Source organism: Enhydra lutris, unplaced genomic scaffold (assembly GCF_002288905.1).
Source record: "Enhydra lutris kenyoni isolate GAN:26980312 unplaced genomic scaffold, ASM228890v2 scaffoldscaffold2, whole genome shotgun sequence".
Classification (NCBI taxonomy): Eukaryota; Metazoa; Chordata; class Mammalia; order Carnivora; family Mustelidae; genus Enhydra; species Enhydra lutris.
This window is the reverse complement of record NW_019154086.1, coordinates 37,816,578-37,842,819: the sequence shown is the minus strand read 5'-3', so window position 1 is coordinate 37,842,819 and position 26,242 is coordinate 37,816,578. Positions and strand designations below refer to the sequence as shown.

At 45.9% G+C, this 26,242-nt stretch overlaps 1 protein-coding gene across 1 annotated transcript in view; it reads left to right on the top strand.

The window, feature by feature from the left end:
• Positions 1–1,643: 1,643 nt before the first annotated feature.
• LOC111146123 (mediator complex subunit 12 like) overlaps positions 1,644–26,242 on the top strand; it is a 314,971-nt gene continuing 290,372 nt past the window's right edge. Inside the window, exon 1 of the mRNA XM_022501526.1 lies at positions 1,644–1,742. Coding sequence (XP_022357234.1) covers positions 1,644–1,742 — 99 coding nt within the window. The remainder of the gene's footprint in view (positions 1,743–26,242) is intronic.

Genomic DNA, 26,242 nt, shown 5'->3' with positions numbered 1-26,242 from the left:
CGCGGCTCCGGTCTCGCAGTGCTCGCGGCAGGTGGCCCAGCATCTCGGTGCCCACGCCCCGAAGCGAGCGGGGAGCACAGGCGGGTTGGATGACCAAGGTCTCCCCTGGAGGATCGCCTCCCTCCCTCCACACGCCCGGCACAGGTGAGGTTTCCGGCCCAGGCCACGGGGACAGCGACCCCGAAGAGAGGTCGAGGCGGACAGCGAGGCCCGCGGCCGGGAAAGGGGTCCAGTGGACGCCCCTCCCTAGCCCAGTTTCACCCCGGGACCAACCCCGGCGCCGGGGCCCGCGGGCTGCGCGCTCTGCGGCTGCGAAAACCCGGAGAGGCGGATCGGAGCGCGCTCGCAGCCAACTCCTCCGCGGTCCGGCCGCCGAGCTGGGCATGCTCAGTGCGGCCGTCGCGCCGCCGTCCGCCAACTCGGAAGCTCGCGCTCGCGGGCCGTGGGGGCGAGAACGCCGGCGGCGGCGAGCCGGCGTCGCCCGCCGCCCCCAGACAGTGGCAAACTTCGCGGTGTCCCCGGAGCTCGCCTGGACGAGACTGATACCTCACATATAAAATCCAATCCAATCCCCCCCACCACCCCCCCATCCCAGCCCGAATCATGGAGGCTGTGGCCGCCCGAGTGCCGCCGCCGCCCCCTACCCACTAGCCCGGGACCAACAGGTAAACTGTTGGGGGTGGGGTGGGAGGAGGAGCTGCGGCCGGGGGGAGGTGGCGGGCTGGAGGAGTCCGAGACGTCCGCGGGCCCGCTACCCCCGTCGGCGCTCGCAGCCAGCCCTCCTCCCCCTTTTCCTTAGCCCCTGGAGGGGCAGCAAAGGGTTAAATCGGCCCCGCGCCACCGTGAGCACGGCCCCCTCCAGCCGCCGCGACCGCCAGCAGCGCGCCTCAGCGCCTGCCCGGAGCCGCCGAGGGGACCAGAGCCTCGGATGCGCCACCGGAGCCCGGCAGGCGTCTAGGAGACACCGGCCGCTTCTCCCAGTCCGCATCCCTGCCTTCCTCACCCCTCCAAGGCCTCCCTCTCTCCGCCCCGGCCGGGTCCGCGCCCAGGTGGCGGGGTCTGCGGGGCGCGTGGCGGCGCGGGAAGGATCCCTGCCGTGGAAGAGGGGCGGGGGCGGGCTTCTCCGCAGTCTCTTCCCGGGGCTGGAGGGCCACCCTCACCTTGGGCGAGCACTTGAGCCACCCGCCTAGGCGCCAAGAAAAGTTTTCCCCCCCCAGTACCCCTCCCCCACCCCCCACCCTCTGTCCGGCTGGGGTGGGTTTGGGTCTATTGGTGAAAAAAGTCACACGTTTCCATCAGCTGCTCCTCCCCCTGGGGACAGGGCTGGTGGTGGTGGTTGGGGGGAACCGGGAGGCTGGAGCCGCGGGAGACCCAGGCGGACCTCCAGCTCCTCCGCCGTCGCCGCCCGAGCGGTGCGTCCCGGGGCCGAAGCGCAGCTGGGTGCCCGACGAAGACTGCCCCCATCAGTGCGTGTCTGCGTGCCGGGCAGCGGCAGCATCCAACCTGCTTTATTCCTGCCTGCAGCGCCACAGTGAGCGAGCGAGGAGGGGGAGAGAGGGAGTCTGTCTGCAAAGTGCTGCTCCCTGGTGCTCAGAGGCGGCTGCTCCAACTCTCATTCATTTCGCCGGTTAACATGAGAGATCATGGCCGCCTTCGGGCTTCTCAGCTATGAGCAGAGACCGCTGAAACGCCCCCGGCTCGGGCCGCCCGACGTCTACCCGCAGGACCCCAAGCAGAAGGAGGTAAGGGCGCCGGCGGCCTCACCGGCAACTGGGGCCGCGCTCCGCAGCGCTGACCCGGGGCCAAGTTGGCCCAGCGGGCATCGCCGGCGCTGCGGGGGGGGGGGGGGGTTCGGGAGGGGGCCAGGCGGCGGTGACCGGGCTGGGGGGCTAGGGGAGCCCCGGCGGCGGAGACCCAGTGGCTGTCAGTCTCTGCGCTCCACAGGGGTGCTCGCTCTCTGGGTGCCGAGTCGCTTCCCCGTTACCGGGCCTTGCACGGCGCCGCCGGGTGCTTCACCGGGTGCCTCTTTGCCGAAAACCTCTTGCTCGCTCTCCCCCGCTTCTGCTGGCTTTATTTTTTTCCCCGCTGCTTCGGTAAATCCTCGTAAACTTTTTGAAAAATGCTGGAATGCAGTGCATCCGACACAGGTCTTACGTTTTGCGCCAGCTGAGCAGGGACCGGGGGGGGGGGGGGGGTGAGGGGGAGACCTTTTCTTTTAAAATTTTCCAGTTTGGAGTGGAAGTCGTTTTTATAGAGGTGAACAAATATTTAGCTCTTTGAACGTACTTCTTTCTGTATCCCCTTTTCTCTTAAAAAAAAAAATCAATATTAAGGGGAGCCTGATTTTCGTCCCTAGAGGCGATTGGTTTAATTGCTGGAGGCTGTTTTGTATATGGAAAAGCAGACGGGTTACCTTGGAAGGGTAGTAAGTCCCGAGATTGCTTTTTTCTTTGAATGAAATTGGAGAAAGCTTGACTCTTGCCTTAGGTACACTAGCTTCAATGTCTAGAGTAACCATGGCATTTTATAGCCATTTATGTTTTTGTCAGTAGTTAAGAAGTAATTATGTAACAACTCTCCAGTTATAATGATCACCCTTGGCTACACAATTTGCCCAGGGATTTGCCTTTTTTTTTTTTTTAAAGATCACCTGCTACCCAGCTGTGCTTTCTGAGTTTGCCAGCTGCAGCCCACCCATTCTCTATTTTCTTCAGCAAAAAAAGCGAAGTGAGCGCATTGCACAACTTCTTTATGGGGATCTAAAAACCCTCTATTAAAAGTTTGGAGGCCTAGCGATATCACAGAAAGGGTTTTGTAAAGAAGGCAGGAGGGGTCCTTAAGACTTCCTTTTTGATAAAGGTATCTATTTCAGTAATAGTTTTGGTTAAACTTCTGTTAATGTTTCTAAAAATTTAGGAGTGGCAATTCCTTTTAGAGGCTTAAGCACATAAACATGTTTGAGCATCCGTGGAGTAATTCAGATTGAAGCTAGTTTTACAGGTGGTTCCCAGTTGAGGCTTAACATGAGGATGGATTGAGGAGATCTTGCAGATTTCTTCTCCACCTATTTCTCTCTGGGCTAATCCCACCCAGATGAAAGTGAATTGTTAAGGACTAGAAATAGCAGACACTAAGGACCAACTGTAACAAAGCTAGTAACTTAAAAATTAGTGTCAGGAATTTTTAAAACTTTTGGTGGGGGCAAGGATACTGATTGGCTCATCTTCCTCATCTTTTACGGTCTTGCCACATTTTCCAGAGAGAAGTGTAATTAAAAGCACCTCCCTAGTTTTCGGGATGGTCGTCTGAGATGCCGTGTAGGCTTATTTAACGTTTATTCCTCAGGTCAGTGCTCATTGAGGATTGGGGCCTCTCCGATTGGAAAAAATAATTTTGGATTTTAGGATTTTGCAACATTTTATGGAATGCTAAAACTGAAGTAACCTTAGAGCCCATTTTATGTAACTTCCTTTTAACAAAGGGAAACTGAGGCCCAAGAAAGCTTTACCTGACTTAATCAAAGTGTGTGATAAAGAAGCAGAGGATTTGGACCACGGAACCAGTATTTATGTCCAAACCAATACTGTGTTAAGAAGACTTATGCTAAATCGTGTTGTTCTGCTATTATGCCCTTTCCCCCAAGGCAGCCAGTATTTCATCCTCTGGAGCAGAGTCAGAGTTATGTGTGACTGTAGCCAAATTTGAGTACAATATGGAACAGGTGTTTGGCTGTTCTTGGGTGGTGGTGTGGTGAGCAGTGTTTCACAAGCTTCAGTTATTTATGAACTGCTTCAAGAGTTCTACCCTATCCCTGGATCACCTGTACTTTTATTCTCACGTTTTCTTTAACTTTTAAGAAACTTTGTTTCCTAGGCAGCAATACACATGAAGTCATGATTCACATATAAAGAAGTAATGCAAAAGTTAGAATCCCATTGTGCCTATGTATGTATTAAATTTTTATCTAGCTGATATTACATGCACATAGGGTTACACGTAATAAAACCAGACTATAACTATTAAAACTTTAAAAAGTTTACCTGTGGAGTGCCTGGGTGGCTCAGTGGGTTAAGGCCTCTGCCTTCCGCTCAGGTCATGATCCCAGGGTCCTGGGATCGAGTCCCACATCGGGCTCTCTGCTTGGCAGGGAGCCTGCTTCCTCCTTTTTCTCTCTGCCTGCCTCTCTGCCTACTTGTGATCTCTATCTGTCAAATTAATAAAAAATCTTAAAAAAAAAAGTTTACCTGAGCATTTAAAACTTGTGTTCCATTAGAGATCTTTATCCCACATAAGGGGAAATGCTGATTTAATGGAGGAAGTATGGGCTTCGATATTGGGCAGACCTGGATTTGGATTCTGGTTCAGCATCTTTGCAGTTGTGTGGCCTTGGGCAACTTGCATAACTTCTCATTTGTAAATTAGTATAGTTGTTCTATTCAGAAAATTTTGAGAACCCTGGTTTGAAATTCATTGTATTTGTGTGAGAAAAACCCTCATCCTGGTGGAAGCTATTCTTATTACTATAGGTGTGACTCTTATTATTGTTAACCAGTGCAAGTGGTGTTCTGGAAAACATTTCCTGGAAGATGGGCTGGAACCCAGGAATGAAGATCTCTTATGGAGAAGGGGGTGGTTGGGTGAGCTGGAAGATTTAACCTGCTTGACCGATTGACTATATTCTTTTGAGAGCTTGCCTGTACATCAGCACTCCACAGCACTTTTTTTTTTTTTTAATATATTGTGTTATAATACTTTGTTTTCTGACTGTCCTCAAGCCTTGAAAAGGAATCAGAAAACTGAGAGTCACCTTGATTCCCCCCCCTTTTTTTCCCCAAGATTTTATTTATTTATTTGACAGAGAGGGAACACAAGCAGGGGGAGTGGGAGAGGGAGAAGCAGGGTCCCCGCAGAGCAGGGAGCCTGACTCAGGGCTGGATCCCAGGACCCTGGGATCATGACCTGAGCTGAAGGCAGATGCTTAACAACTGAGCCACCCAGGCTCCTGTTGATTTCCGCTTATACTCCATAATACATGTTTCAGGATATCTTATCCAGTTCCCACATACATTTCTAATCCTTCCACTGCTCCCCAGTTTCACTAATATGCTTGACTTCCTTTCTCCTTCAGCCTGACTTTTCTCTGCCCGTGGGCTTGTATACATGCCGATTTGTCTGCCTGGGCACTTGCTTGCCTATCCACCCCTACCCCCACCATTTCACCCCACTCTTCTCACCTTAGCCTGTGGTGAGGTGGGTAGCTCTGGATCCGGGTCTGCCTGGGTTTGAAACTTGGCTCTCCTGTTTACATATTCTTTATTCTCCCCATCCCTCAGTATCCCCTCTTGTAGTTCTGTTGGGCTATTGGAACATCACATGAGTGGTACATGTAAAGCATTTAGACTGACTAGAGTCTGGCATGGATTCAACACCCAGATGCTGTCAGGGCCTGTCTCTTCATCCGTCAGTCTCAGCCCAACGACATTCTCAGAGACCTTTCTAGTATAACCATATAATTTGTAATTTTGTGTTTATTTGCATGCCACCATCCCACACTAAAGGGTCCGTTTTGTGAGAGCAGGGATGAGTGCTGTTTTTAGGCATCACTAAAGTACCTGCCACCTCGTGTATTTCATTCCTGGGATGCTAAGGGTGTGAATACTTGTTGGAATGTATGAATGAAAGTGGGAATGAATGAATAAAAAGAGGAAATCTGGTGATTGAAGGGTGTAGGGGAAAGTCTAGGTTAAGGCAGAAATTATCCTTGACATCCAACCTTGGAGGTTACAAGGCTGAAAGTTAAACCCTAGAAGTAGGAAGGAAGAGGATTTTACCCTGGGGTAGAAGAGGCCCAGGGGCACCTGGGTGGCTCATTTGGTTAAAGGACTGCCTTTGCCTCAGGTCTTGATCCTGGAGTTCCAGGATTGAGTCCCACATTGGGCTCCCAGCTCCATGGGGAGTCTGCTTCTCCCTCTCATGCTCTCTCTCACTCTCTCTCTCCCTCAAATAAATATTAAAAAAAAAAAAAAAAAAGACCTAAACAGCTGAATAATAAATATTTTCAGGAAGTCAAATTACCTAGAAAAATAGTTTGGGCCAATATGTGAGATTTCCAGGCATCAAGAACTTTAGATAGAGTCCCACCAGTAGAGGGGATAGAAGGCTGGGTGTGGAGCTCAGAGGCTGCCCAAGGACAAGTCCAGTAAACCTTGGGAGAGTAGTGGAAGGGGGTTGGTGGGGGGTTGGAGAAGGTGGGTGGAGTAGTGGTGGTCGTGTCTGCATGGGGATAACCCAGAACAGGTGTTCTCGAACTTGACCTATCCAAATCACTTGTAGAGCTTGTTAAAAACAAATGGTTTTTCAGATTCAGTAGTTTTGAGCCAGGGCCCCATAATTTGCATCTCTAACAAGATGCCTGGTGATCTGATGGTTGCTGGTCCAGGGCCCCACTTTAAAGACCCTGACCTAGAAAGAAGGCATCCAGTTCTGCAGAGGCTAGAGAGTTCTGCCTGATCTAGGTAGGGCAGGTCTAGGCATCTGTATATGGCTGAATTTGCAGTAGTTTGGTTTAGCAGCCAACTCAGCCAGGGTGTGCGGGGCTTTTCCCAGAAGTTGTGCCCTCTTGGCTCAAAGGGAGGGAGTTAGGAAGCCTCGGTCCCCCTCTAATGGCTTTCTATTACCCTTGGAATAACAGATTGCTTACCTAGGCCATCAGGGCTCTACCATCTCGGCCTTGTCCACTTCTACAACCACCACCTCTAGCCAGACCACCTGGCTTTGAGTTCTGGCTTCATCACTTACTGCCTTTTTGACTCAGATCTCACTTGTGGAATGGGGTTCATATTTGTTCCTACCACATTGGGGTTGCTGGAAAGATAAAACAAGATTTGAACCACATCTGGCACACAGAGTGCTCTGTTCAGATGACTACTACTGGGATAACCCCTCCCTTGTTAAGGAGTCCCAGGACTTCTCTTTGGATATCATATCCGTAAGACCCTGTCTTTGAGAGTTGGCCTCTGGGCTTTTTTGATTCCTTGCAGACTTGTTGCTTATTCCCCTCTTGGCTGTGTGGTAGGACCAGTGGCCACTGCTCTCCCTTTCCAGGAGGCTCAGCTCTTCGGTGTCTGTTCCTGTCCCTGACTACCCTTGTCGTTTTCCTGTCCTTTAGCTCTTAGAGACTCTGTCTCAAGGAAGCCTTCCTTGTAACCCATCTTTCCTCATCCTTGCTAGCTCATTATCTTGTGCTAATGGGTTTTGGCACTGCTGGTCACTGAAATGGCTGTTGATTTTCTCCATGGCTTTCCACACACTAGAATGTAAACTGCATGAGGGGGGGCTTGTCTGTGGTAGTCACAGTTTTGAGTGCTTTGTGCCTGGGATTAGGCTAGGAGCTCAGCAAATAGTTCTTGCAGAAATTAATAAAATGCAGAAAGAACTCTTAATGAGCAATTGTATTTATAACATCTGACTGCCCCAGTGCTTGTTTCATTTTGGCAAAGCCTGTTAGTTTTCTTGTTAGCATGTAAAACTCTTAAAACACATTAAAAGGTTATTTTAGAGACAGCTGGGGAGGTGGGGTGAGGGGAGGTGAAAATTTGATTCTTTGTAATCTTTGAGAAAATTGTTTCTTTATAATCTTTGAGAAGGAGGATGTTTGTTGATAAAGTTGATGTTTGTTGATAAAGTTGCCTGGGAAGAAAGGACAGGTTGACTAGTTGCCTGGGGGACCAGAAGAGAAAGGGGAAAAGCTTCCTCCCCAGATTAGTTGGCTGGCTCCTGGGCCCATCATAGACCTCCCTGAATACCAGTGTTCTGGGAGGATCTTCTGTATATTTACATCTGTATGTTTAACTTTTGTCTCATGGGACTCTTAGGCCAGAATCAGTATCGGACACGCTGGGTCAGAGGCTTCTCTCTACTGCTCGCAGAGGTATTGCTACCTAAACTTTGTGGCCGAGGAGTAGAAACAAAAGTGGCTGTCATTTCTCAGGGTCTGCTAACACCTGCAGCAGAATTGTCAAAGATGCTTGTTAAGCCTGCAGATTTAAATGGCCCACCTCAGACTTGCTGAGTCAATTTCTGGGAAGGAGGCCGAGGAATTTGCATTTTAAACAAGCTTTTCAGGTGATTCCTAAATATGTAAAGTTTGAGAACAATGGTTTTGGTTATCTTTAGAAAACGTTGTAAACCAGACTCTCCCGTATTTCCTACCTGCTTCCCACTATTTGGTGTATTAAAATCTTTAGACAAATATACCATTTGAAGTATTAGTTCTTTTTGGTACAAAATAGTGTGGATGAGTTTAGCTACTTTCCCCCCTCAAGTTCTGTTCTCATAACCATGGTTCCCAGAATAGGCTTGTTTTCTCTCAGCTGTTCATGGTTTATAGCTGAGTAGAATGCCCTGCCTTGCCCTTGAAATATCCACAGCTCCCTTCTGTGTGCGCTTGTCTAAAATAGGGCTTTGGGGAGCAGGTCTTGCTTTGTCCTGTGAGGATGATTTTGGACTTGTTCAGGGCAGTGGAGTTTACTGTTTGACTGTCGCCTGGGCTTTCAACTGGGCTCTTTGGGCACTCATGTAAAGCTGTTAATTTTCGGTATAGCCACTGTCTGTTAACCTCTTGGGTTTTTCACTTAGGCTGGCAATTGGGGTGATGAAATGTGATGCTTTAGGAAGTTCGAGGACCACAGAGTGAAGTCTGGAAGGCAAACTGTGTTGGGGGAGCACTACGTAGGAGAGGGCGAACAGAATCCTAGATCTTTGTTCAGCCTGTGCCTCTTGCGGGGTTGGGGGGAAGGAGGGGGTGGTGTGCGTACACGTGAGACTGAAGCAGAAGTAGGATGGAGTAAGTGCAAGTGGAAACTCTAAGAATCGCGATGTATTCTGCAGTTCTGTACTGCAGTTCTGAACCCCGCTTGTAAGGCTTCTTGACAGACGAGGCAGGGAGTAGAGAAGTTGGAGGGGTCGGCAAGAATGAACACGATTCAGGGTTCTCTTTAGCAGTGTGCTCTGAGCCTGGAGAAGAGATGACCTCAGAGTCTGAGTGGGGCAACCCACGTGGAGGGAAGAAGTCCAAGGGCAGTGTAGAGGGAGGTGCCTACCTCCTACACCTTCCATGCAGAGATCATGGAAGCACTTTTAATTGTCTTTAGATAATAACGGAAGCTGGTGATGGTGACAAAGTTCATTATACTGTCCTCTTAATTCCGATTTCTTTGTTTAGGAAAATCTACATGATGAAAATGTCATTATATTACAAAATAGCATGATTTTTACCTAAAAAAATATAGCCTGCATAATCTGGAGGGTTTATCAACCACATGCAAACAATTGTTATCTCTCAAGGATGGGATCAGGGCTTATTGTTTTCTTTTTGTACTAATCTTTATTAAAGCTGTAAAAATACTTGTGCACTACTATTGTCATTGGAGGGAATAGCTTTAAGAATAATTATTAGGTAATTCTGGTTGAGTTGTTGTTGGTTCCAAACTAAGCTAGAACCCCTTTAGCTGATTAGCAGATAGAGGGATCTGGTAGGGTGTAGGGACAGACACGCACGACCTGACTCTGGCTGTTGGGGTGAGGGCTGTTACCTGAGCATTCCAGCATTGCCACTTGCACTGTGTGATTTGGGGTGCTGTGTCCTTTTCCTTGCCTAGGAGTTGGGAAGAATACCTAATCATCTAGATTTGCTTTGAATGTGAAGGAGTGTGGTAACCTTAAATTGTTACCAAATGTGAGGTATAAATTCAGCAGTGTGCTAGAGCAGGTGTGTACCTTCTGATTTTTAAGATTTTGAGAATTTTGTCCGCTGGTTCATATCATTTTGGTATCTTGAGCTGTGGCATAATGGGAGCATTTACACCAAGGAAATGCAAAATGCTACAGATTAGGTTCTTTTTCTTCTCTTTTCTTTCTTTTTTATTTTTATTTTTTTAAATTTTAAAGCTGGTTGTTAAACATTTACTACCACACAGCTGGGTATAGTTGTATGCACCACTTAGTTGACTACTTGACTACCATTTTTTTTTTTTTTAAAGATTTTATTTATTTATTTGACAGACAGATCACAAGTAGGCAGAGAGGCAGGCAGAGAGAGAGAGGAAGGGAAGCAGGCTCCCTGCTGAGCAGAGAGCCCGATGCGGGACTCGATCCCAGGACCCTGAGATCATGACCTGAGCCGAAGGCAGCGGCTTAACCCACTGAGCCACCCAGGCGCCCTTGACTACCATTTTTATCCCAGTATTCCCCTACCTGCTAACCACAAAAAATTTTTTTCAAAGCCAGACAAACTTTCACTTACCTAACTTTTCTTTTGGCTAGCAGTGAGCAGATGACTTCATTCTGGCTAAAGAGATTTAGTGGAAATCTACCTTAGGACTTCTAAAGAATTTTTTCTTACTGAAGAAAGTGCAGGCACAGGGGGAGAATGCTGTCTCTTAATGTCCTGATAGCTCCTTAGTTTTCTATCTTTGGAAAAGTAATTAGAGGATATTGTCGTTGGAGCTATAGGGCATCTATCTTGTGCCTATGAGACAACAAGCCTGTAAATGAAAAGCTAATACAAGAGGAGGGAGTTGAAGGGCTTTATGGAAATTAAGCTTCTGAACTGACCTTAGGACCACCTCTCCCTGGACTCATGAAGTAAACAGTAGATGTCCACATGGTTGAAGCCATTTTGGACCAGTTGTCAATTTCCTGTAACTGAAAGCATTCTGATGTTTTCATGGTAATTTTCTTTTTAAAAGATTTTATTTATTTAAATAATTATTGTTATTTAACAGGCACCCCTGTTATGGTACTTTTCATGTATATATTGGCACCTGAAGTCATCACAACTTGAGCCCCGCCCCGCCCCCCTTTCCAGAGAATGCACATTTCAGGACTCTCCTATTCTCTGGTTTGATGGATATACAGTGAGAGACAGAGAGCACTTTTATCTTGTCTGTTACGCAGTAAATTCTGCCCAGTGCCTATCAGAAGCTTAGAGAAGGGTACCTGGGTGGCTCAGTCAGTTAAGCGCCTCCCTTCAGCTCAGGTCATGATCCCGGGGTCTTGGGATTGAGTACTACATCAGGCTCCCTGCTCAGTGGGGAGTCTGCTTCACCCTCTTCCTCTGCCCCTCCCCCAGTTTATGTTCTCCTTCTCTGTCAAAAAAATAAATAAATAAACAAAATCTTTAAAAAAGAAGCTTAGAGGAAATGGAAATGGCTTTATTTCCATTTCTGTCAGGAAGGGTTGAAGTGGGAAGAAAGGAAGAGCCTTAACCTGTTTGGAGAGGAAGATGCTGTGGGTCTGTACTAGGTTTGGGGGAAACCAGGAATGTTTAGAGCAGAAGGCAACTTAAAGATGGATTGTTCTCATTTACTACAAAAGGAAATGGAGTCCCAGAGAGGTTAAAGTGACTTGTTAGGCAGATCTGGGCCAAGCACTTCTGTGCCCTGATTTGTTCTTGCAACTTTACTTGGCCTCCCCTCTGTACACAGCCCCTGCTTCTGGTAAACACTCTCGCTTCATCCTGGCAGTGAGAATTTCTCTGCACTTTGGGGCACCCAGTGTCTCTGTGAGAGCTGGGGATTGTTTAGCTCACCATTTGATCTTTCAGCTTGCCAGAATCTTGAATGGGGTCTCCTGGGCAGAGGGAAGAATACTGTGGAAGCTCAGGCACTCTTGTCTTCGGGTGTTTTGGTGGAAGGTTTCTAGCTCTGTGGCCCCTGGTGCAGATAGCTCTGGCATTGGCCTTTGTGGGCTCTGTGTGTTGGGGATCGATCCCATCTAGTTTTAATTTTCTTGGTTGAGAAGCTCCTTTATTTATGTGTAGCTCTCTTGGGAGATACAAATAGACAAGTTGTACCAGTTACCTACTTCCAGGGAGCAATACTTACATGTTGTGTTCTATATAAATGAACCCTCCCCCTTAGTTATGAAATGCTATAGCCCCGAGGAGAAGAGTTTTAGCCCTTGGGTTTTATTTTCCATGTTTTGAGGGAAATATTACTATAGATATACATACATATATATATGTGTATGTGTGTGTATATGTGTATATTTATGTATGTGTATATACATATATATATGAGTGTATGTATTTGCCAAACTAATTTTTTTTAATTTTATTTTTAAGATTTTCATTTACTTATTTGACAGACAGAGATCACAAGTAGGCAGAGAGGCAGGCAGAGAGAGAGAGGATGAAGCAGGGTCTCTGCTGAGCAGAGAGCCCGATGTGGGGCTCCATCCCAGGACTGTGGGATCATGACCTGAGCTGAAGGCAGAGGCTTTAACCCACTGAGCCACCCAGGTGCCCCTTTGCCAAACTAATTGAGTCATTCAGCCAGTATTGTTGAACACCTTGTAGGCCCTTTGCCAGCTGTGGCTTCATGAGGAAAGGGCCTGAAACTTCTTAAATTTATTTTTATTTTTAAAATTCATTTATTTGACAGAGAATATGCACGCTCATAAGCACAAACAGGGAGAGCAGCAGAGGGAGAGGGAGAAGCAGACTCCGCACTGAGCAGGGAGCCCAGTGTGGGACTCGATCCCAGGACCCTGGGATCATGACCTGAGCTGAGGGCAGGTGCTTAACTGAGCCACCCAGGTGCCCCTTACATTTTTTTTTTTTTTCTTTTAAAACTTTTCTGTGTCTCTGGCTTTGAGCATAGCACCTGACCCAAACCTAGGACCCCAAATTTCTTTTGTGAGTAAATGTGACAATAAACAAATGGTAGGAGCATTGGTCCTGGGCCCCCAAAAGACTTCAATATAGAGTGGTGGTTTTCATTTAGGGGTGATTCCCCCCTTTCATTTAGGGACACTAGCAATATTTTCAGAAATTTGAGTTGCTTGACTGTGTATATGCACATATGTGCACATATAAGCTGACCTGACCCTGGCATCTAGTAGGTAGAAACCAGGAATGTTTCTGACATTCTTCAGTACTCTGAACAGGGCACTCCCCCCACCCCACCAAAGGATTATCTGGCCTCAAATGTCAGTAATGCCAAGGTTGAGAAACCCTGGTCTAGAGGAAGTGATAGACTTGTAAATAAGGAATACAATGTTTCAGATGTTCTTTGAGAGGAATGTACAGAGTGCTGTGGAAACAGGAGGGAGTGACCCATTTTTTTGACAGGACCTGAAAGAGGAGGAGATTTTTGAGTCTGGGACTTGAAGGATGTGTAGGAGTGGATGGGGCTGAGGATGTGGAAGAAAATTAATTTTGGGGAAGAGGGAGCAGCTTGTGCAAAAGGCCAGAAGGAATGTGGGATGTGCTCTGGGCCGTGGGCCTGAGGCATGGTGTGGATTATGCAGCAGGGAGCTGGGCTGGAGTGGGAAAGAAAGGTGGGACCGAGTTATGGGGGCCTTTGTAGGCCTAGTTGAGGCATTTGGATATTATAATGGAGCTGGTGAGGTCATTCCAGGGTGTGAAGTTCAAGGAGTGAGATTTAAGATGACTCATGTTTGCAGTGTGAGGGGACAGTGACTCTGAAGGTCATACTGAGGTGAAGAGTCAGCCTAGGTTGGGTCCCAGACATTTCATGCCTGAGGGTGGATATATTAGTTTCTTGTGGCTGCCATAATGAGTTTCCACAAATCACGTGGCTTAAAACAATGGAATCTTATTCTCTCACAGCAAGTCCACAAGCAGTGTTGGTAGGGTTACACTCACTGGGGGACCCTAGGGGAGAACCCCCTCCTTCTGCTTCCAGCCTCTTTCTGCTCCAGGTGTTCCTTGGCTTCTTTGGGGCCCTCTCAGTCTGATTTTCACCTCCGTCTTCACCTGTGTCCCTCCGGGGTATGCCTTATACAGACACTTGTTACTGAAGTTAGGGCCTACCTGGGTAGTACAGGATCATCGCCTCTCAAGATCTTTAACTGAATTACAACTGCCAAGACCCTTTTCCAAAACAAGATAACATTTACAGGTTCTGAGATTTGATGTGGATATCTTTCAGGAGCCCGTTTTTGAGCCAACAAGGGCTTGGGAAGAAAGAGAGGATTTAAGAGAAAGATTATTTGGGTGGCAGAATTGATAAAGTGGATGTGTGGGGTAAGAGAGAAAGAGATGAGTACAAGAATATACCAACATTTTTAGCTGAGGCCAGTGGTTCCCAAACTTTCTAATCTCAGGGCCCCTAAACAGTTGTAAACATTATTGAGGATCCCGTAGAGCTTTTGTTTGTGTCAATTATATCTTAATATTTACTTTATTAGAAATTAAGACTGAAAAACTTTAGAAATTTGTATCCATTTAATGGTAATAAACCGGTTTTTTTTTTTTTGGATGCCTGGGTGGCTTAGTCGGCTAAGGGTCTGTCTTCCATTCAGGTCATCATCCCAGAGTCCTGAGATCAAGTCCTACATCCGGCTCCCTACTCTGTGGGGAGCCTGCTTCTCCTTCTGCTTGCTGGTCCCCTTGCTCGAGCTCTCTCTCTCTCTCTGACAAATAAAAGAATAAAATCTTAAAAAAAAATAAAATTTTTTTATGAACAATAACTTTTTAGAAACAAAATTTAGTGAAAACAGTAGCATTGTTTTACATTTTTGTAAATCTCTTTAATGTCTAGATTCTCACATCTACTTTTTTTTTTTTTAAAGATTTTACCTATTTATTTGACAGATCACAAGTAGGCAGAGAGAGAGAGGAGGAAGCAGCCTCCCCACTGAGCAGAGAACCCGATGCGGGGCTCGATCCTAATACCCTGGGATCATGACCTGAGCTGAAGGCAGAGGCTTTAACTCATTGAGCCACCCAGGCACCCCTCACATCTACTTCTTCATTCATTCTGTTACAATATGTTGTTTTGATTGAAAGATCTGAAGACAATTTGGCCTCACACAGATCTGTCATTGGGAAGTTCTTGGGAATCACAGAGGGCTTGGACCTGGAGAGCCACTGGCTCACATAGTTGCGTAGGAAGATTGATGGTGGTCCTAAAGCCAACATGCTGTAGGGAACAAAAGAACTTAATTTTTTTCCAAGGTGATGAAGGTGGGGATGGAGAGAGCAAGATCCTTTCTAAATGTGTTGGATCCGAGATGCCTCTCAGGATTCAAGGTTGGAGTGTATAGTAGTGGAAGCTGGAAATGTGGATTTGGGGTGATATGTGCATAGATATTTCAAATCCTGACTACGATTACCTGTTGAGCGTGCAGAGAGATGGAGAAGCAGGCAGCGATGGAACTCTTCAGGACTTGTAGATCCTGGACCCTGTTAGCAGGAGCTCTGAGGAGGGCACTTGTTGGGGAGATGAGGATGGGGTGATGTGGCCAAAGGGGAGAGGTAACATTGGGTGAGGTTCCAGCTATATTGGTGGTCTCTTAGCTGAGCATTTTCTCTCTCCAGGACCTTTGCATGGGTGCTTCCTGCTGCTTGGTTGCCTTATTCACTTTATCCCCGTGAAGTGCTGCTTTCTCCTCAGCACTCAGCAAGGTTTTTGTTTGATTTATCTGCTCTTTCTTCCAACCAGTACGAGTTCTGTGAAGCAGGGACCAGGTCCCTTTTATTCCCCACTAATCACTAGATGCCAGGAGAGAGTCTGGTATATGGTAAAAGTTAAATGTGTGGTGACAGGATCTGGTAACCAGATGGTCATTATTAGCCAATGGTTATTAGAAGCCTGGTATGGGGCATGGGGATGCCAGGATGTATAAGACATGCTTCTTGCCCTTGAGGGACTTTGACTGGAGGACTGACACTCCTGTTTACCAGATGGTGAAGTCATTGCACATTTCAGTGGGGTGTTGGGAACAAATGAGAGAGGGGTCAGTTTTTTGGTGGGATTAGAAAAGTCTTCAGGGATGGGGGTGTTTTCCAGGTGACAAGGCCTTCTGGGCAGATGGTATAAGCAAAGGCAGAGAGATGGGAAATAGGACATGATCTTCAGGTGAACTGCAAATAGTTCAGTAAGGTGAGAGTATATTGAATCTATAAGCTTAAACATGTCTGTAGATTTTGGGGGACATTGAGAGAGAAGTAGAACTTAAAACTGTTGGAGAGACCAGGGATATCGCTGAGCAAGACTGACTTGGCCCTGGGGCCAGGGGATTGAGGTCCTCAGGAAAGTGACACTTTATGCATAGTGTTCTAGATTGCTGCCTCTGAGAGAGGTGTGGAGGCAGGACTTTTATGGGGCTCCCTGTTTATCTTGAGTTTTCTACAGGCATTTTCAGAATCAGTTTTAATGTGCAAAGATTTTCCTCAGCAGGAACAAACTTAGCCTTCAGCCCACATCCAGTGTGCAACAGCTCAGCTATGCACATGCTGCCTTATTGTCAATTAAAATTTGGTAGAATTTGCTGCTTTCCGTTTCCAGCCATTTCATTCATAGATTAATCTAATGAGGTTGTTGAGATTAGGACCATTTAAGGCATTGGCAGCAGTGAAGAACTAATAAAAATGTATTTTGTCTGAAGTGTCAGATGGGATTTTTTGCTAAGACATGGATTTACATAAAGGTATGGGGGCTCTATCAAAATTATGTCCAAGGCATTGCTAAATAATTTACCTTTCTCCTGAGTTCTGTGAGGAAGGTTAATATTGACATTGCTCTTTTTTTTTTTTTTTTTTTTTAAAGGTTCACACAATGCTGTGTTACTAGGCAGTATGGAAAATATTTTTGGGGTCAGAGCTTTTCTTACTCCTTGGTCAGTTTTAGATTAAATGGCAGCTCCCTCTTGAAAAAAAGTTTATGAGTTGGATATACTATTTACATTTTGACTACTCACATGGGATTTGCTTTTAAGTTCTTATTAAACAATCAAAATGTTTTTGAAATTATATTTTCATTTACTTAGTACTTGATATATACCTCCCACTGTGCTAGGTGATGTGGGGGTGTAGAAAAGAAATAGAAGTCTGCTTCTGTCCCCTCTAGAACAGTGCTTCTCAAAAAAGCTATAGTGAGGGACCAGTTCTTCTTCTACTTTTTTTTAATTTTCAATCTGTTGCAGACTGATAGATTAAAATGACTTACTAGAAAAATACAGCTTGAATGTAGTGGCAATGTCAAATTGCTGTGAAAGTTTCTAAGCTCTTGCAGTTTTTGCAACTTTCTTTTCGAGGGTCAGTAACAGTTGTGGACCACACTCTGAGGCTCTGCTCAAGAAATTAACATTTGCTTCACTGATACACACAAAACATTTAGAAAGTGGTGATGTATTAATTTATTTTAAAATGGAGGACTAATGTGTACATTCCATATGGTGTGTAAAGTGCCACATCATGTCCTGATATCCAGTGTTGCTTATGTTGGTTATCCTGAGTGAGTTGCAAGTTTGGTTTTATGCCAGCCTGACAAACACCTCTAAGGTGGGTACTGTTATCTCCTTTTTACAGGTGAAGAAACTGAGGCGTAGGGTGGGGGGTGCACTGACTTAACTTGTTTGAAGTCAGTTGGCTGCATAATGACGGACTTGCAGTTGGACTTCTGAGCCCGCGTTTTGCAAGGCTAAAACTGCTGCACGAGTTCAGAACAGAGAGGTTTGGAATGCTTGGAGGTTTCACTGGAGAGTAGGGTGTGAGGGGCAGGATCTGAGTGAATGGGGACAGGTTGGGCCCTTTCATAAGAAAAAGCTGAAGGTGGGAAGAGTGGAGAGGCGCAGGGGAAACGAGGGTTGTAGTGCCTCTGAAGATCAGGCTTGGAGTCCCAGCCTGTTGGGCTCTGGGGGTGGTGAGGAGCTCACGTGGTCCTGCTGTCGGATTTCTCTCCCTAGCTCATGCCTAATAAATCTAGTCGGGGAGAGAGTGGAGTCTGGGAGGCTGCGAGGGAGGTGGCTGTAGTAACCATGGCTTGAAGTAAAAAGAGCCGGACCAGTCGGGGCTTTAAACAGGACTGGAGGAGAATTGGCAGTTGGTGACAAATTGGTCCAAGGCAACGAGAGGACTGTGGAAAATGCTCTGATTTCTCGGACACCCAGCTGGGACAGCCAGGATGCTAGGTCCTGTTGCTCGAGGACCTCCATGTAACATATTTTTGTGCCGTCTCAGTGATGGGATGGCTATCTAGAATGACTTGATTGCCGAGGGGACTGAACCCTAAGACTCTCCTCCACATTCACCCTGTGACTTCCAGCCTGGACTGGCCAGAAGGTCTTGGAGGAGCTTTAGTTTATACTGCGTGTCCCATGCTTTAGGTCTTGCCTTCTGTACCTGTTTTCACCTCTTCCCAGGCCGCTTCGGTGGTGCTTAATCACCAGAATTGCGTGGATGGTTGGCTAAGCTCCTTGGAAGAGATGGGGATGACCAAGCCTCCTGAAAAATAAAAAGGGTAGAGTCTGAGAGATGTTAGCAGAGGTTAGCTTTCAGACAACACTTGCAGAGGTGGACGATTGTCTTCTTGGCTCAAAGTTTAGCTTGTTTCCCAGTAATTGACCCAAAACAAAGGGACAAAATTGCCACCATTACCAACAAAAAAGGGAAACTCCCAGTCTCTCTTCTCTCTTCCAGGCAGGAAGGGTGATCTACAGTTTCATCTGATTTTTCCTACACCCATTTGATCTGTCTCACTCAATACGTTTTCCTTTTTATGAATTAGCAGTTCCTTTGGTAGAAATTGCACAACGCTCCTTCTTCCAGATGTGTGCCTAACATGGGGTCAGTGGTGTGAGTAGGTGTGAGACAGAGGGATAAACAAAATAAGTCAGGTCAGGGGGTAGGTGTGAGTTGCTTCACTGGACAGTTAACTTCAGAGAACAGAAACCGTGGCTTATGTTTATGTTCTCTGCCCTCAAGTTGCCTAGCACAGCGTGAGGCAGATTCCAGTACTAAGTGAAAAATATGATTTACAGGATGAGTTTACCTGAGATGTGAATGCAGTGCGGGAATGGTATAGGACTGACTTACCTGAGCAATGGGGGCTCTGAAGAGAAAACTGTCTTTTGAAGCTGCCTTAAATACAATTCTGGGTGGGCTAGACTGCTGGACGCATTACTTTTCCTCCTTTATAATTATGCAAATCTAAAAGTCAAGTATTCTTCTTTGGCAGTTTTCTTAGTTTTTCTGAGAGCTACATCCAGGTGTTTCATATTGGAAGATGACATGTATTTGAATTTGATTTGAATATGAATTAATGGATACAATTATTTAGATAAGAGGGGAATAAATGTTAAGTGTATTTAGATATAATTTGAATCAAAGACTCTCCTACTTTATTTTTTTTTAAGGATTTTATTTATTTGAGAGAGTGAGAGAGATAGAGCGGGAGGAGGGGCAGATGGAGAGGGAGAAGCAGACTCCTTGCTGAGCAGGGAGCCTGACCTGGGGTTTGATTCTGGAACTCCGTGATCATGAGGTGAGCCACCCGGGCGTCCCTCCCACTTTAAAATGAGGTGGGACTTCCTGTCTCACCAGGCCACTGTTGGGTAGATAGGATGAGGGCTGTTACGGGGAATTGACATCTCTAGAAACTGCATGTATTCAACTCCTTGGTGGACGTTTCCATCTATTTCCTTGGAGAGTTCCTGAGTACCTGGTCATGTATATGATTTAGGCCTAAATATGCTGGCTGTACAAAGGACCTGTAATTATAATGAGGATGATTTGATTTTTAAAAGGCTTAGTTTAAGGGGTGCCTGGCTGGGCTCAGTCAGTGGAGTGTGTCTTTTGGTCTCGGGATTTGTGAGTTTGAGCCCCATGCTAGGTGTAGAGAGTACTTAAAAATAATAAAATCTTTAAAAAAATGTATGTATCTGTTACTGTGCTCAGTGCCTCACATGATTTTCACCTTTTCTTTAAAATGGGCATGTGAGGGCGCACCTGGGTGGTTCAGTGGGTTAAAGCCTCTGCCTTTGGCTCAGGTCATGATCCCAGGGTCCTGGGATCGAGCCCTGTATTGGGCTCTGCTCAGTGGGGAACCTGCTTCCTCCTCTCTCTCTCTGCCTGCCTCTCTGCCTACTTGTGATCTGTCTGTCAAATAAATAACTAAAAATCTTTAAAAAGAAAAAAGAAAAAGGGCTTGTGAGGTGGGTGCAGTTACATCCCTTTCACAGGAATGGGAGCCGGGATTCCAATGTAGTTTTGTTGACCCACACTGGTCTCCCCGAAGGTCTCATTGTTTTGGGGAACACATTGCGTCTACTGGGGGCCTGATCCTCACATGGCCACTTAACCTACCTCTGAGCCCCAGTTTCTCACTTTGTAAAATGAGGGCCCTTCGTGTCCAGGCCACTTGGTTATGAAGATGACCACGAATAAGCTGCTTCACGGCAGCGAGTGCTAGCATTCTGTCCGTGATTTCTTGTTTTCCCTTTTGGCCTGCTCCTCTGTACAGGTGTGAAGGACTAGCTGTTTTGTGTTGAGCTCCCCTGGTCCCCCCAGTTTCTGATTGATGGCCTGCAGGTGTGGTTTGGATGGGGTGAATATTAATAGCCATGTAGATGCCCCGGTGGATGTAAAGAGCTGAGTTTCAGATGTGGCTTTGATGCAAATGTGGCCCTGGTGTTGGAGACGGTGGTGGGGGTGGGGGAAGTGCTAGGTTGCCTTTTAGGGGAGTCTTGCTCCCTTAAGTCAGTTTGGTTCCTCCCTTGGCCCTCTCAGGAGGCCCTGGCACATTTTGGCAACAATGGGGGACCTTCCCCTTCTTTTTTTTTTAAACTTCTCAGGTATTATATGACACCTTAATTAGAAGAGATCCAAATTAATCAGTCCCTATTTCTGTGGTGTGGGAGGCTGGCCTGCGTGTCCACTTATCCAGAGCCCAGTGATACTGTTGTAGAATCTTCTCAACTATTGTAGACTCTGGACTGGTGGTCCTCTTGATGCTGCCAAGAGGCTTGGATCCTGATGTTGGAGGGTAATCTTGCCATGAGGAATAGAGCAGCTCTTCCCTTTCTGCTTTCCCTGCATGTATGTATCTTTTCTTTTCCCAGGGCTGCTGTAACAATATCACGAAGTGGATGGCTTCACACAATGGCAATTTATTCTCTAACTGTTCTGGAGGCTAGAAGTCCTTCTTAAGGCAGGCCCGCACCTGGAAGCCCCTTGTTTTCTGCAGCTTCTGGTAGTCCCAGGCATTCCTGTGTTTCTGCCTCTTTCTGGCCTCCATCCTTTCTCCTGTAAGGACACCGCCGGCTGTACTGGATTTGGACCTACCCTCATTCTTTATGACCTCATCTTAACTCAGGTATATCTGCAAAGACCCTATTTCCAAATAATGCCATATGCACTGGTACAGGGTTAGGACTGATATATCTTCGGGTACACGAGTCCACCTGTAACAGTGTGCCTACAGGACCTGTCCCTGGATCGTCCTCCACACATCCCTTGTTGGTCTGGGACTGGACTTCGGCTTCTGGGTCCTGGCTCAGGAGGCCCTAGGTGTCCTTTTCTGTTTTTCTAGGAACCTCAAGCTAGCAGCCATCTTGCTTTTCTCCTGTTAAATCTTCTATCGGATTCTTTCTGGTGCCATTAAAACATGCGCAAGGCCCTCCCATCTTAGATCTCCCTCTACCCCATGGCCCCATTTTCCCATTTCTTTCCTCCTCCTTTTTCTCCAAACTATCTCTTTTTTCTCCAAAAGTATCTTGTGTGCTCACTGTCACTTCTTCCTCTGGTCATTCCAGTCTGGCTTCTGCCTTTATCATTCTACCTAGACACCCCTCACTGAGGTCACAAGTGACAGCCACGTTCCCAGTGGCACTTACTCATATTGATCTCTCTGTTGGTGAAGCAGTGTCTTCTCTCAGCTTCTGATACAGCATTGCTGGTTTCCTTCTCTCTCTGGTGATGCCATGTCTCCTTGAAGGGTTTTCCTTCCCTACCTGCCATTAAATCAAAACCGCTGTTTTCTCACTTTCTCTCTCCTTAGGTGCTCTCGGCCGCACCCCCAGGCCTCAGTTACTACCTACATGCAGACAACTCAACCTTACAGCACCAGCCAAGACTTCTCTGCATTCTAGACTGGTATATTTAAGTGCCTATCAAAATATTGTGTCTCTTTTCCTCCTTCAAACTTGAGTTTGTTTATTTATTTATTTTTAAAGATTTTATTTATTTGACAGAGATCACAAGTAGGCAGAGAGGCAGGCAGAGAGGGAGGAGGAAGCAGGCTCCATGCTGAGCAGAGAGCCCGATGCGGGGCTCAATCCCAGTACCCTGGGATCATGACCTGAGCCAAAGGCAGAGGCTTTAACCTGCTGAGCCACCCAGGCGCCCCCAAACTTGAGTTTAAAACTGAAATTGTGACCTGCTCCTCTTCCTTCCACCCCGCAACCCCCAGCCCTGCTTACCCTCTCTTAAGAAATATTGCCATCCCAGAAATGTGGGGGATTTTCTTTTTTGATAATCTCATTCTTTGTCATTTCATCCAACATTTCAATAAGTAGCCCTCCTAAGTAGCCGTTTTTATTTCCTTTCTACCTTTTATTTCCTCTCTTCTCTCTACCTTCCTTCTCTACCCCTGTCACCACCATCTTGGTCCTAGCTACCATCATCTGATGTCCTGACTCTTAGGGGAGAGTCTGCTTACTAGTTCCAGTCCCTTTGCCCTGCAGTCTTCCGTTTAATCTAACCCCCTCCCATTGGTTATCCACACTGCAGACCTATTCAGATGGGATGATGTCACCTCTGCATAAAAACCTTTACTATTCTTAGGATAAAGACAGAAGTCCTTCACTTGGTTCAAAATAACCTGTGTGATCTGTCCCCACCCATAGCTCAGCCTCTCATCACAAATGAGTCCCTTCTGCTTCTGCATGATAGCATTCTTTCATTTTCCCAGCCCCATAGGCTTTATACATGCTGTTCCTGTCCCTCTTGTTAGGCACACGTATGCCCATGATTCCATGATTGCTATGCCTTTCTGATGCATTGATCCTTTTATCATTATGATTCTCCCTACTTTATCTTTGATAATGCTTTTAATCTTGAATTCTACTTTGTCCAATATTAATATAGCCACTCAAGCTCTTTTAGGCTCATTGTTTGCATGGTATTTATTTATCTTTTTCCATCCATTTACTGTCAACTTATTGTCTTTACGTTTATTTTTTAAGTTATTTTTGTTTATTTTTTATTTTATTATTATTTTTAGTCAATTCTATGCCCAATGTGGGGCAAGACTTCCAACTCCAACATTAAGCACCAAATGCTCTCCTGCCTGAACCAGCCAGGTGTCCATCTTTACAGAAGCGCACCAGATAGTTGGGTTTTGCTTTGTTTTTTAAAGATTTTAAATTCCAGTGAGTTACAATCTAGTGTACTATTAGTTGCAGTTTTACAACATAGTGAGTTAGCACTTCTGTGCAACAGCTGGTGCTCATCACAAGTTCACTCCTTAATCCATCACCTATTTCACCCAACACCACCCCCCTTTCTGGTGACCCTCAGTTCTCTATGGTCAAGGGTCTGTTTCTTGGTTTGTCTCCCTCTCTTCCTCTTTTTTTCTACCTCCTTTGTTCATTCGCTTTGTAACTTAAATTCCACATATGAATGAAATCAAATGGTATTTGTCTTACTCTGACTGATTTACTTTGTTTAGCATTATTCTTTCTGATGCCATCCATGTCATTGAAAGTGGCAAGATTTCATTCTTTTTTTAGTGGCTGAGTAATATTCCATTCTTTCTATCTGTCTATCCCACATCAACTTTATCCATTCATCAGTCAATGGACACTTGGGCTGCTTCCATGGGGTTTTGCTTTTTTATGTATCTGACAGCCCCTGTCCTTTCATTGGAATCTTATTCCATTAAATTTTTTTTTTAAGGATTTTATTTATTTATTTGACAGAGAGATCACAAGGAGGCAGAGAGGCAGGCAGAGGTGGGGGGGTGGGGAAGCAGGCTCCCTGCCCAATGCAGGGCTTGATCCCAGGACCCTGAAACCATGACCTGAGCCGAAGGCAGAGGCTTAACCCACTGAGCCACCCAGGCACCCCTAGTCCATTAAATTTTAATTATCATTTCATTAATAATTTGATATGGTTGGATTTAGGTATAACATTTTATTTTTTTTCCTGTGTCCCGCTTTCTTTTGGATTATTAAATTATTTATTATAATTTTAATTTACCTATTGATATTTTAGTTATACCTCTTTATGTTGTGGGGTTTTTGTTTTGTTTTGTTTTTGGTGATTGTTCTAGGAAGTATAATACATGTCCTTAGCTTTTCATAGTCGTAGAGTTAATACTGTACCACTTCATGCAAATTGTCACCCTTACCATTATATGGTCCTCCTCTTAACTCAGTTAACTCCTACTTCTCAGACAGAGCTCAGCTCAAAGGCCCCTTCTTCAGGGAATTCTTGTCTGATTTCTGAGACTGTTAAGGCCCTATTATGTGCATCCTGAGCAGGTGGAGGTTCTCCTTGGGGACATTTATCGCTTGTAATTTGCTCACTATGGAATCCCCAGTACTTAGAACAATGTTGTATATTTATTTATTTGTTGATTGAATGAAGGGGAGCCCTGAGTTGTGGTTTGAAGAAGGCGAAAGATTTCATGATAATGTACTCCAGGGGATGGGAAAGGCATTACGTAAGGCTCAGAGGCTGAAAAGATGACTTATGTGGGGAAGAGTATAATAGTCAAGTAGATTAAATGAGTTAAAATATAAAAATAAAATATAGCTCTAAGTTTTTATAACCATAGCCAACATTTATAGGGCACGTAATACGGGCCAGGCACTGTGCTAAACTCTTTGTACATTTTATCTTATATAACCTCAACCCTGTGAGTTATTCTTGCCTCATTTCAAAGGAAGCAACTGAGGTACAGAGAGGTCAGTTACCTTGTTCCCCATCACAGGTAAGGGCTCTGCATTCAAACCCAAATCAGTGTGAGGATGGAAGTGAGACCGAGAGGAGGAGCTTGATTGTTCAAGGCATTTAACGCCACTCTGAGGTAATTGTGTTGTGATTTGAAGCCACAGTTAAGTGGAGAGAAGGCCTGCAGATGTCCCTGAGGGCTTGGAGGGGGTGGTGTTAGATGCTTCCATTCTTTAGCCCCTTCTGGGGAACAGAAGGAACAACGTGGAAAATCTTCTGAGGCTTGTGAATAAGGGAGGGCAGAAAAGAACACTTGTTTGAGGAAGATTCATCAGGGCCTGTGGGCAGGATGGATTCAGGTAGAAACTAAACAGAGGAAGGGAAATACATGAGGAGCAGTAGCCAGGCCCACTGTGATGGCTATAGCCACAGTTTAGAGAGGCAACTGTCATATTTTAAAGGAATAGATATGAGACATGTTTTGACAGACGTGTGGATAGAATTGGTTAGGGATGAGGAGAGAAAGATTATTTCCCTATCTTCTGGGTCATTTGTATCTGCCAACTCTAGGTGTTGCCTAAAGACCATTAAATATATCCATGCTGGGGATTATCACAGCTTCATTTCTCAAACTGGGATCTGCAGACGTCCTCAGGGGTCTGGGAGAATGCTCTTTTCAGGGAGAGTTGGGCAAGGCTAGGAAAAATAGTTTTAAAGCTATTTTTTAAAATTTTGTGTGGGTTAGACCATAGCTAACTTGTCTGCCTGACTAGCAAAGGACATTTTTCTATTTCTGTGGCATTGTCATTCCTGGTGGACATTTCTGTCCAATTCATTAAACAGTCATTGAGTTAGTGTGTTAGGCACTAGTAGGTGACTGAAGAGATAAGGCATGTCTGCATGTGTTCTGTGGGTTAGATGAGAAGTCTGGGGGAGCTTTAGTATGTGTGCTTGCGCATGTGTGCATCTGTGTATGTGGTTGCATGCATTTTCTGCTTTTGAAAAGGTCATTGAAAATTGTCATGAGTTACTGACTGACCGACAGACCCACCGACCAACCTACCTACCTACCTTCCTTTCTTTCTAAGATTTTATTATTTACTCATTTATTTAGAGAGAATGAGCATGAGCAGGGGGAGGATCAGAGGGAGAGAGAATCTCAAGCAGACTCCACGCTGAGCATGGAGCCCCACGTGGGGCTCAATCTCACAATCCTGAAATCATGACCAGAGCTGAAATTAAGAATTGGATGCTTAACCAGCTGAGCCACTGAGGGACTCCCTCCCTCCCTTCTTTCCTTCCCTTCCTCCTCACTGTCTCCCTCTTTGAGAGCACTTGCACAAGTGGGGGGCGAGCAGAGGGGAAGAATCTTCAAGCAGACCCTGCCTGAGAGCAGAGCCGAACTGGGGGCTCCATTTTAGGACTCTGAGATCATGACCTGAGCTGAAACCAAGAGTCAGTCGCTCAATTAACTGAGCCCTCCAGGGGACACTTTTTTTTTTTTTTTCTCTTGAATGAGAAGGAGCTTACTTACCCAGT